Here is a 12,452-nt window from a genome sequence, read left to right as displayed (position 1 = left end):
GCTAGCAAGGGTTCCTGAAGTGCCATTCAAAATATGACTCAGGGGCAAAGCTACAAAGGTTAGTGAGCACACAATTCATTTAGGACATTGTTACTATTCTCCTAAAATAGACAGGACTTTAATGCTTATTCGTCCCAAGACTATTTTCTCTATTAGTTCCCCATTAGGAAGAGTACCAAATACATTAAGTCAAATGAAAGATTCAACTAGATTCTGGAAATAATTGAGACAGTCATTCAAAAGGACTTTGGGGTTGCTGGAAGAATCTACAATAATAAGTCAATATTTAAATATTGAATAAATTTTCTCAAAGGGAAAGAAGGAAGGCACTCAATCTTACTAAGTGGTAAAAAGCAATTTAAAATATTTAATCCAAGTGAAAGGGCATGTTAAAAGTAATTCTAAATCAAGTTATTTATATAAATAGAATTTATATACATATAGATACATATCATATATATAATTGACATATATAAGTGAATTCTTAATATATGTCTTTTATAATTAAATATGACACTGATACATATGCATATATACATGCATTGCAGAGATTACATGAAATATTTTCTTGTTTTTGATTACCAAAAATAGTGGTAGATATAAATAAGACTAGCATGATAGTTTAAAATGAGTTGGGCTTCATTTGGGGACATCAAATCAGAGACTGACCTTAAGAAAGTAATAAACAACTTAAGATTTTGTCATCTTAAAAAATATTAGCACTCTAAATACACACATATAAAATGCATTCAATCTTATACATGCGGCCTAAACATGTCATTATGTATTTTAAAGTAACTGTGTCGAGGCAATTCTTTACCTAGCTGGTAGAATCTGGCATGTTACCTCATTTCAAAAAACAAAATATATGCAAAATATGGCAATAAAAATTATAAGTGGAGGAAAAGTCAAATTCTAGATTTGTACTATAACTGCAAGCCAGTTGTCACTGACTCGGGCAGGATGCAGAGATGCAAAAGAAGTGCCTGGACATTTTATCACAAGGAGTGAAGATCTCTCCATGCTCTCCTAAGGCAGGAAAAAGTGCAGCAGAAATGTGAGTTGAACCCACACACCCTCTGTGCTTGGTTGGGTGTGTTCTGGCAGACCAGAGATGTCTGACTTGCTTATTGTTTGTGTTTGTTGTTCAGTCTCACAGTTGTGTCAGATTCTTTTGTGATCCCATGAACTACAGCAAGCCAGGCTTCCCTGTCCTTCACTGTCTCTTGGAGACTGCTCCAAATCATGTCCATTGAGTCAGTGATACTATATAACCATCTTATCTTCTGTTGCCCCCTTCTCCTGCCCTCTATCTTCCCAGCATCAGAGTCTTTTCCAATGAGTCGACACTTTGCATCAGATAGCCAAAATATTGGAGCGTCAGCATCAGTCCTTCCAATGAATATTCAGGACTGATTTCCTTTAGGATTGATTGATCTCCTTGCTGTCTAAGGGACTCTCAAGAGTCTTCTCCAACATCACAGTTCAAAAGCATCCATTCTTCAGCACTCAGCTTTCTTTATGGTCCAGCTCTTATATCCATCCATACATGACTACTGGAAAAACCATAGCTTTGACCTTTTTCAGCAAAGTAATGTCTCTGTTTTTTAAGATGCTGTCTAGGTTTGTCATAGTTTTTCTTTCAAGGAGCAAGGGTCTTCTAATTCTGTGGCTGCAGTCACCATCCACAGTGATTTTGGAGCCCAAGAAAATAAAATCTGTCACTGTTTCCACTTTATCCCCATCTATTTGCCATATGATTTGCTTATAACTCTCAACAAATCAACTTTCCCATGGAGGCAATTTTTAGAGGCGACTGAATCTTTGCCACACTGATTACAGAGCACCATGCCTCTGGCGGCAGAGGTGGTCACAGTGAAGCACTGGAGCAACCAGAAATCAGAAGACAGGGAACAGCCACAAAGAACGGGGCCAAGACGAGAGTGAAGGTACACTGATGGCAATAAAGAACTCAGCCTTGAGATCAGCACGGCGGCCCGTCTTCTGGATTTGCTGGCAAATGGGGTGGGTTTTCTACCCAGAGACCCTTCTGCAGAGGACAGTGTGCACATCTATGCAAAGCTCCCTCTGCTTACAAATGAAATCCAAACTCCAAAACTAGCCAGACAGGCTAAAGCTTTGCTACAATCTCACACTCACAGGGATCAGGCACGGCAAATTAGATCATTCAAGCCTAAACTGCAGTGTGCGGCTGGCTCCGTGTTCCCTTCCACAGAAAGTTAGTCATGTTAGCTACAGATAAACTCTGCCGAGGTCAGGCTTCCCGCAAGCCAGGCATGACTAACACTGGTGGGGCTAGATTCACAACAGAAGCACCTATCTGCATCACCTATAGAGTTTATCGCAGAGGCTCTGCCCCCGGAGACTCTGATTCAATACACATGTGGTAGTGGGGATGGAGAAGTGGGCTGGTGTATTATTATTTTTGGAAAGGTGATTCAGCTGTGCATTCTCAGAGGAGGACCACTAATGGACCACAGCAGAGAGAGTAAGAGCCACCTCGCTCCCATCATGGACTGAACAGGGGTGGGCTGCCCACTAGGTATTCTTAGTGCCATTCACCTATTCGTTGCATCTGATCTTCCTGATAGCCCTTGAGGATCAGTCACGTTATTATTCTTTTCCAGTTGGCTGCGCCAGGTCTTAGTTCTGTGGCATGTGGGATCTTGTTCCCCAACTGGGGATCGAACCCAGATCCCTGCCCTGGGAGCTTGGAGTCTTGGCCACTGGACCCACTGGGAGAGTCCTGGGTCAAACACATTATAAAGTCTATTTTAAACCTGAGGAAAGAGAAGCATCTAGGACCACACCCACGCAGCTAGCGCTGGGGTCTGAACCCCGAAGTCTGTAGAATTGCCTGCATAGAGAAATTTGCTGCCAAAAGGAATAGGCCCCCCAAAAGAAACCAATTTAACATTCCCCGTTTAACAAATGCAGGGGAAAAAAAATTTTAAAGTAGGCATCATTCTGTTCCCCTAGGAAGAAGCATCAATGGCTTGCCACAAGTTGTATAAAAATGCCTCATGGTATATCTGAAAGTCCAAATTATTCTGTCTGGGACCAAAAACTGCCTTAGCAGTTCAGTACTATAAACTCCGAAGTCCGTACACACACAAAAAACATCAAACTAGCTAAGGGAAATTTATATCTCCCCCTTTTATTTAACTCATCTCCCACCTTCCTGACTATAATGACTTAATTCTTCAGTCACACAAAATACAGTAATAGACCCTAACGGCAGCATTATGAATGCTAACTCACTGTTATCAGCGTGGTCTGTGTGATATGACAGAGCATTTCTATACTGACACTGCCTCATTTTATTAACCACCCTGCTATCGTAAACACCCTGGCTGGGGGAATATTTGCATTTTAAGTGATTTTCTATCAGTACAAAAAATTTCATTCCTTAAAAAAAAAAAATTTATAGGCTGTAATCTCTGTATACAGAGTTGGTAGAAAACTTGCCAAGAGCACATTCACTGCTTTGTATGCAACTGAACCACATAAATAAAATACATTTTTCAAAAATATTGCTCACGTGCAAAATCTGTACTTAAAATGCAATCCATCAATAGAGCTTGTCGCCAAACCACTGTTCAGAAACAGAGGAGCGTGAGTCTGAGCTTTCAACAAATCATGAGCTCATAACTGTCCCACATGCCTGTTTTAATAGACTATATGGGGGTATAAAAAAAACATTATATACCTTTAACTACCAACTCTGCATAGTTGGATATGCCAACTCCCCCGTCGGTGCGAATCATGCAGCGGTATTTTCCAGCATCTCGTTTGGTTGTGTTCACAACGTTAAATGATGCTATGAATCGCCGGGAACTGGTCACTTTTATTTCCTTCAGAGGCGCATCCTGGACATCGATGCCCTGTGTTGTGGGGGTGGAGAGGACAAAAAGAAACAATATCAGTGGTCTTCCGGAAACATACTCCTGAAGGCACAGAGTTCAGTGTTACTTACACCCAGATCCCGGTCCCTTGTTAATTACCCGTGGGCAGTTGCAGGAAAACAGCTGCCCAGAAACCAAAATTCTGCCTTGATCAACACTTTCAGGATTTGCAGATGCAAAATTAAGTGCGAAGAAATGCCTTTGGTTTTGTCCCTCTAAGATATTCACTATGTGATTCTAGTGCAATTGGAGGGGAGAAGAAGCATATGGGAAAACCCTTTATTTTGCTCCCAAACTATCAACACTTAGTCTTTTTATAATACATAATCGTATTATACTTGGCTAGAAAAAAAATTAATTCACACACTACACTATGACTGACCTCATTTTATTTATGAACCAATAAATAGCTTATCAAGAACTACATTAAAAACATAAGTAGGTAGTAGCATAGCTCCTATGGAAACGATCTGAAGGACTAGATTCAGCTTTACAATTTTCTTCCTGGAGCTACAAAAAGCATGCGGAAGTTGGTGCCTAATATCACCTAACACTGAAATGTGAGGGGAGAAGGTCCTTTCCACATTCCACAGCCAGGACCACACAAACCAGGCTCCATCTCTGGGGCAGAGCTGTCTTATCCCATGCCCGAGACAGTAAATAAGTAAGTCCTTACTTACGCACACTTAGAAATTCATTCTATGCTTCCCATAGTTTAAAGCCTCAAAAATGACTATCGAGTTCAGTCCTATATATTTTTAGTACAGTTATCAGGAAAGCGGCTCTCTTTACCATGCTATTTGCACGTATTAAGGAGAAAACAACCAGCAAAGACCTTAAGGCAAATGCGTTTTGTCTGACTATTCACCCAGCAACCATGTTGGGGCCCACCCTTGCGCTGTCACTATATTAAGACACTAAGCTCACCACGGTGGACAACAGAAAAGTGACCACAGTGCACATAGCATCTCAGCTGCTGGGAAGTGTAGGCTTGAAATGCACACGTGATCACCAGTGATGGCCCGTCAGGCGGCTGGCAGAAATCATGATGGAGTTGTCTTTAGATATGGTGGCCGGTTTGAGGAACTGCTCTTGGAGCTGAGATCTGAAGGGTAAGCAGGAGCTCCCAGGCTAAGGGGAGGGTGGGAGAGAAGGAAGCGTCCCAGGCCGAAGAGAGAACAGGATGCCTGGGATGTTAGAAACAGCGTAAAGCTTTGGAGGATGCCAAGGCAGCCAGAGGAACTGGGGAGGTAGACAAGCATCTGTGCATTCCAGGACTCACAGGCTGCATGAAAATGTCTGTGTTTATAGGTGTGAGCATGCCAGGCTACCAATAATAAAACTCCTCTGTAGAGCTCAGTGATTTATATAAGCAAAGTCTTCTAATAGCTTTCTCTGTGATATTTTGTGAGTTTGGGAATTAGACTGACCAGGACTCCACATGTAACTTCAGAGTGATTTACCCTTCTGGGGCCCCCCTCTCCTCATCTGTAAGAGATGCTACAACTGTCAAGGAGTTGTGGGAATTTAAGACGCAGGCCTAATGACTGCTTCCCGCCCAGATTCTGGACCAGCTGAGGGATGAGCTCAAGAAAACAGGCGGACAGGCTGTCAAAACACTGCCTTTATTACCAATGAGCCTGGCCCTGCAGACTATGCAGAATACAGCTGATGTGCAGTAAACATGGGCTTGCTAGAACTGAGCACAGAACGGAACAGACTCACCCGCCCAGCCACAGGCAGCACTAGAAAGCCACAAGGCCTCCCTATGTCGGGAGCTGCTGGCAAACACCCAGGATGGAGGAAGGGCTGCTGGGGGGAGCGAGTTCCCAAAGGAGGGCCTGGACCATGCGTGCTCCCGGCCTCCTGTCCAGCAGTTCCACGTGGACAGAGAAAAGGCACCAGGGTGCTGCGCCAGTACAGTTCCTGCCACAGCAGAGGAAACATCAGGGCTGGGGAACTACAGTTCCTACCATCTTCAGAACTAGCAATCCAGACAGCCTTGTTGATAGCTTAAAAAGTCACAGATTTGAATATGATGTTAAATATACACCTTACATATATTACATGTCTTTTTTTGGAAAATGAAACCCCTTCAGTATGGTCTGACAAAGGGCACCGAAAAGTTAAACAAAACAAAGCAACGTCAATCTAGCATTATTCATGAATTCAGCAGGAGAGAGTATTTCTTTTTGTATTCCACACATTCAGTCTCCCATCCTCTTCCCCCCAAAATTTTAAAAAACCTGAATTCTACCATTAGGAGTAACCTTAGACCACCTACTCTATAAAATTGTCTTTTTCAAATTGAAAATAAAGCCAACCTTGTTTTTTTAAAACACACACACACACACACACACACACACACACACACACCTGAGCCCTGAAGAAAGGCAGACTTCACATCTATAATTCTTTGTTTTGTTTATTAAAAACAAGGACAACATCCAAAGGGCTATCTATTAATATTTTTTTCTTTCCTTACTTGCCACATGAATCTTGTAAAGATTATACTTCTATGGCAATCTTGTAATATTTACCTAATGGAATAAGCCTGTCTCAAAAGAACATTTATTGAAAAGAATTCTAAAGGATGCCCTTATGCAATCCTCACGAGTACTCAAGGCTGCATGAAGGGCAGCCAAGGTTAAGGAAACCTCCGTGTTGGATGCATACACATGTTGGGAGGAGCATTACTTCATACCTGTGGTCTTCATGCCACTAATTCATCCTTTAAACAGCTTGAAACTGACAGCTCTACCCAACTCCAGTGAGTCACAGGAACCCTCAGGAATGGGCCCTGTTTTTTTCTTTAATCCCATGTAATCACAGGGCTTCACAGGTGGTGCAGTGGTAAAGAATCCGCCTGCCAACGCCAGAGATGCGGAGACAGGAGACTAGGGTTTCACCCCTGGGTCAGGAAGATCCCCCGGAGAAGGAAATGGCAACTCCGTTCAGTATTCTTGCTTGGAGAATTCTCTTTATAGCTTCTCTCACTTTTTTTTTTTTCCCCTGTTGAGGTTGAATTGCACCCCTCAACACACACATTCATATGTTGAAACCATAACCTCCAGCACCTCAGCATGAGGCTACCTCTGGAAGCAGGGCCTTTAAAGAAGTAAAGCAAAAGTGTTAGTCCCTCAGCGGTGTCAAACTCTTTGCGACCCGGTGGACTGTAGCCAGCCAGGCTCCTCTGTCCATGGAATTTCCAAGCAAGAACATTGGAGTGGGTTGCCATTCCTTTCTCCAGGGGATCTTCCCGACCCAGGGATCGAACCCGGGTCTCTTGCACTGCAGGGAGACTCTTTATCATGTCTGCCACCAGGGAAACCCCATTCCTGAGTGTGGGCTCTGCCATTCCAGCCTCATTACCTGCCATTCAAGGAGCATTTGTGTTCCAGCAGAGTGGAATCAGAAGGTTCTTTTCAATAAACGTTCTTTTGAGACAGGCTTATTCCTTTAGGAAAATATTATAAGATGACCATAGAAGTATCATCTTTACAAGATTCACGCGTACAGAAGAACTGTACAAAACACATCTTTAGGACCCAGATAATCACGATGGTGTGATCACTCACCTAGAGCCAGACATCCTGGAATGTGAAGTCAAGTGGGCCTTAGGAAGCATCACTATGGACAAACCTAGCGGAGGTGATGGAATTCCAGTTGAGCTATTTCAAATCCTGAAACATGCTGTGAAAGTGCTGCACTCAATATGTCAGCAAATTTGGAAAACTCAGCAGTGGCCACAGGACTGGAAAAGGTCAGTTTTCATTCCAATCCCAAAGAAAGGCAATGCCAAAGAATGCTCAAACTACCACACAATTGCACTCATCTCACACGCTAGTAAAGTAATGCTTAAAATTCTCCAAGCCAGGCTTTAGCAATATGTGAACCATGAACTTCCAGATATTCAAGCTGGTTTTAGAAAAGGCAGAGGAACCAGAGATCAAATTGCCAACATCTGCTGGATCATTGAAAAAGCAAGAGAGTTCCAGAAAAACATCTATTTCTGCTTTATTGACTATGCCAAAGCCTTTGACTGTGTGGATCACAATAAACTGTGGAAAATTCTGAGAGAGATGGGAACACCAGACCACCTGACCTGCCTCTTGAGAAACCTATACGCAGGTCAGGATGCAACAGTTAGAACTGGACATGGAACAACAGACTGGTTCCAAATAGGAAAAGGAGTACATCAAGGCTGTATATTGTTACCCTGCTTATTTAACTTCTATGCAGAGTACATTATGATAAACTCTGGGCTGGAAGAAGCACAAGCTGGAATCAAGATTGCCAGGAGAAATATCAATAACCTCAGATATGCAGATGACACCACCCTTATGGCAGAAAGTGAAGAAGAACTAAAAAGCCTCTTGATGAGAGTGAAAGAGTTGGCTTAAAGCTCAACATTCAGAAAACGAAGATCATGGCATCTGGTCCCATCACTTCACGGCAAATAGATAGGGTAACAGTGGAAACAGTGGCTGACTTTATTTTTATGGGCTCCGAAATCACTGCGGATGGTGATTGCAGCCATGAAATTAAAAGACGCTTACTCCTTGGAAGGAAAGTTTTGACCGACCTAGTCAGCATATTAAAAAGCAGAGATATTACTTTGCCAACAAAGGTCCCTCTAGTCAACTTGATGGCAACCCACTCCAGTAGTCTTGCCTGGAAAATCCCATGGATGGAGGAGCCTGGTAGGCTGCGGTCCAGGGGGTTGGGAAGAGTCGGACACAACTGAGCAACTTCACTTTCACTTTTCACTTTCATGCACTGGAGAAGGAAATGGCAACCGACTCCAGTGTTCTTGCCTGGAGAATCCCAGGGACGGGGGAGCCTGAGGGGCTGCCGTCTATGGGGTCGCACAGAGTTGAGCACGACTAAAGCGACTTAGCAGCAGCAGCAGCAGTCAAGACTATGGTTTTTCCAGTGGTCATGTATGGATGTGAGAGTTGGACTATAAAGAAATCTGAGCGCTGAAGAATTGATGCTTTTGAACTGTGGTGTTGGAAAAGATTCTTGAGAGTCCACTGGACTACAAGGAGATCCAACCAGTCCATCCTAAAGGAGATGAGTCCCGGGTGTTCATTGGAAGGACTGATGTTGAAGCTGAAACTCCAATACTTTGGCCACCTCATGCGAAGAGCTGACTCATCTGAAAAGACCCTGATGCTGGGAAAGATTGAGGGCAGGAGGAGAAGGGGACAAGAGAGGATGAGAAGGTTGGATGGCATCACCGACTCGATGGAGATGAGTTTGGGTGGACTCTGGGAGTTGGTGATGGACAGGGAGGCCTGGCATGCTGTGGTTCATGGGGTCTCAAAAAGTCGGACACGACTGAGCGACTGAGCTGAACTGAACTGAGAGCAGAATCAACTACCATCTCCCACAGTTCTAGCTGACTTTTACAAAGCTTTGAGCACTCACTGTCTCCATTTGTCTTCCTTCGCTGCCTAAGAAAGTCCTGCGTGTCCCCCATCCTGGCCTCAAGTCATGCCTTCTAGACAGCAGACCCTCAGTCCCTTTTCTGGTGAGGCTCCTTTTCCTGGTTTCCTGTGTCAGGCAATATTTCGTAATAACCTTATAAGGGAAAGAAATCGAAAATATCTAATTCCCAGGTCACTCAGTGGTAAAGAATCTGCATGCAATGCAGGAGACACAGGAGATGTGGGTTTGATCCCTGGGTTGGGAAGATCCCCTGGAGGAGGAAATGGCAACCCAGTGCAGTATTCGTGCCTGGAGAATCCCCATGGACAGAGGAGCTTGGTGGGCTACAGTCCACAGGATGGCAAAGAGTCAGACACAGCTGAGCACACACACACAATCCAACATTAGGGAAAAGAATCTAAAGAATGGAGATACATATATACATACATATGCATATATATGTATGTATATCAGAATCACTTTGCTGAACACCTGAATCCAACACAACACTGTAAACTAACTGTACTTCAATGACAACAAAAAGAAGCAATCGATGGCTGGGCTCATGAAGAGGAAGGAGAGAGCGTCCTCAGAGCACTGGGGCTCTGGCGAGGAGACAGCACACCCATCACTCTGATAGTGTCAGATCCCATTTCCTGGGTCCTTAGGAAAGGAAGAGGACAGCGTTCACAGTCCTTGGCAAGCACCAGACAGAAGAACTTGTGACACCTCCATGGATCAGAGGAAGTAACATGGGATAAATGCCAGGAGAGCAGGGCCAACTAGAAACCTGTGCACGAGCAGAGGCTGTGGGTGCTTGTCAGCGTGGATGTGGGAGGGTGTTTCTGGAGCCTTGGCTCAAGGTTATTTCCTTGACTCCTCCAACATGCCTGTTAATGCTTTTGATGGCATAACAGATACATCTGTCAAATGTATAGGTGACCAATAACTGGCACATGAATGGATACACTGGGATAAAAGCAAAGACTGCCTACCTCCCTGCTACTCGACTTCAGGCCCCACAAAGGCCGGGATCTTTCTCCAGGTTTTTTGCTGCTGCATCTATCGCACAAGAACCATGCCCACTGCATCCCAGGGGGCTTTAGCGGTAATACTGAAAGGGGTTTAGGCATTGAACGGGCAACTGAACAAATTGATTTTTAAGATGTTTTCGGTCCCCAGATACATTTCCTCAGGTCAGAATTCAACAGGAAAGCCAGGGAACTGAGGCTGGCCTATTTTCTCTGATGCAGGGCAGTGAGAAAAGGTCACGAGGGCCCGTCCCTGTCTGCCTCTCCATGACAGGGAGGGCCAGACAGGACAATGTGCTCAGAAACTCAGGTACCCTGAGCATCTAAGAAACCATGGGGAGACTTCGTTATTCCAGCAAAACAAAACGATGAAAATGTCCGCTGGGAAGAGACAGAACCTTTGTCAGGCAGTTTTCTCTCAGTTTTCACAGAGTTAGAAAAAGGCAACCCTGCAAGGGACTGGAGAGCTGGTTCTTAATAGCATCACAGCAGGACAAGGAAGCACCAACAAGGATGGGACCGTGATGTTTTTTAGAATATGAGTTCCTGTAAGAGAGAGCCACAGCATCCTTCTGACAAAACCCCCAACTCCAGACAGAGCAGGGCACCAGGTGTCCAGGTGTTAAAGCAACCTCTGACCAATCTTTTGTCAACCTAATGAGACAAGCATAACGGCCCTGTCTGCGAGGAATTGATCTTAGTGGGTTAAATACAGCTTTTTAATAAAAGCAAGAGTATCTTCAAATAGGCATGCATTTCGATTTGAGCAAGCCAGAGAAAAAGTCCTGATAGTTATTTAAATTAGACTTCCAACCTTCCTTCTGCAGTGGGCTAACTCTAGGACTTCTAAATGAGCAGTAATTTGCCAGCAAAAAAAAGACGCATATTAAGTCTTTCAGAAAGAGTTTTGCAATAACCAGAGCAATGATTGAAAGAAATTGAGGTCTGAGCCTTTAGCCACCTTTAGAGCAAATTAATCCTATTTAGGAGCTGGTCTGAGTGTAGGAGCTAAGCATATACAGGGGAGCCAGAGGCGGCTCCTCAGCCATTCAGGTGGAGATTAAACCACACTTTCATTTCTTTAATAGGGAAAATAATCCACATATTCCACTATCAAATATGTCCATCTGTAAGATACTGATTGAAATCCTTACCACTGGGGTCACTAATAGTATCTGCAGGGCCAGGAATAATTTTTTTTTTTTAAACATTTCCTGTAATCTAAATCTTAATCGACTATCTCAACAAATCTACTTTCTGGAGGCCACATATTTTAAAATTTTAATACATAATAACTAATCAAAGTGCTGACCTTTGATTTCTAGACCATAACCAAGCCAGCACAAATATTTATCAATGTGGAATGGTACAACTGGAAGTCTTACTCCTATTGTCATAGACTATGAACACGTATTGACAAATGTTCTTTAATTGGCTAATGGGATACAGATAAAGTGAAAGTCGCTCAGTCATGTCTGACTCTGTGACCCCATGGACTATACAGTCTAGGGAATTCTCCAGGCCAGAATATTGGAGTGGGTAGCTTTTCCCTTCTCCAGGATATCTTCCCAATCCAGGGATTGAACCCAGGTGTCCTGCATGGCAGATAGATTCTTTACCAGCTGAGCCACAAGGAAAGCCCAAGAATACTGGAGTGGGTAGCCTATCCCTTCTCCAGGGGATCTTCCCAACTCAGGAATCAAACCAGGGTCTCCTGCATTACAGGCAGATTCTTTACAAATTGAGTTACGAAGGAAGCCCACAGACAGCCAAAATAACATATTATTCAAACATATAATAGTCTTCCATGCATATTCGAGTAAAAAAGTTTGATTATGAAAATTTAGAACTTCATTCTGATATTTAGACACAGTTCAATATATATTTGCAATATGTGAATAATATTATTTAATAATATATAATAATGCAGTGACTAGATATACCAAAAAGAAAGAAATACCAATTAAATTAGAAGTTCTTTAGTCTTAAAAATCTGTCAATGAGGCTAATCTAGCCACACCAAACTATGTAATCTGACAGTGCCTGACATTTCCTGTTGGGT

General features: G+C 43.3%; 1 protein-coding gene across 7 annotated transcripts in view; it reads right to left on the bottom strand.

The window, feature by feature from the left end:
- The window catches only part of PTPRM (protein tyrosine phosphatase, receptor type M), a 654,986-nt gene that overhangs the window by 358,730 nt on the left and 283,804 nt on the right, over positions 1 to 12,452 (bottom strand). For all 7 annotated transcript variants that reach the window (XM_018039452.1, XM_018039446.1, XM_018039449.1 and 4 more), the window contains exon 6: positions 3,731 to 3,905. In XM_018039452.1, the coding sequence (XP_017894941.1) occupies positions 3,731 to 3,905 (175 nt within the window). The remainder of the gene's footprint in view (positions 1 to 3,730; positions 3,906 to 12,452) is intronic.

Source organism: Capra hircus, chromosome 24 (genome assembly GCF_001704415.2).
Source record: "Capra hircus breed San Clemente chromosome 24, ASM170441v1, whole genome shotgun sequence".
In the NCBI taxonomy this organism is placed as follows: domain Eukaryota; kingdom Metazoa; phylum Chordata; class Mammalia; order Artiodactyla; family Bovidae; genus Capra; species Capra hircus.
This window is presented reverse-complemented; position numbering and strand designations above follow the sequence as displayed.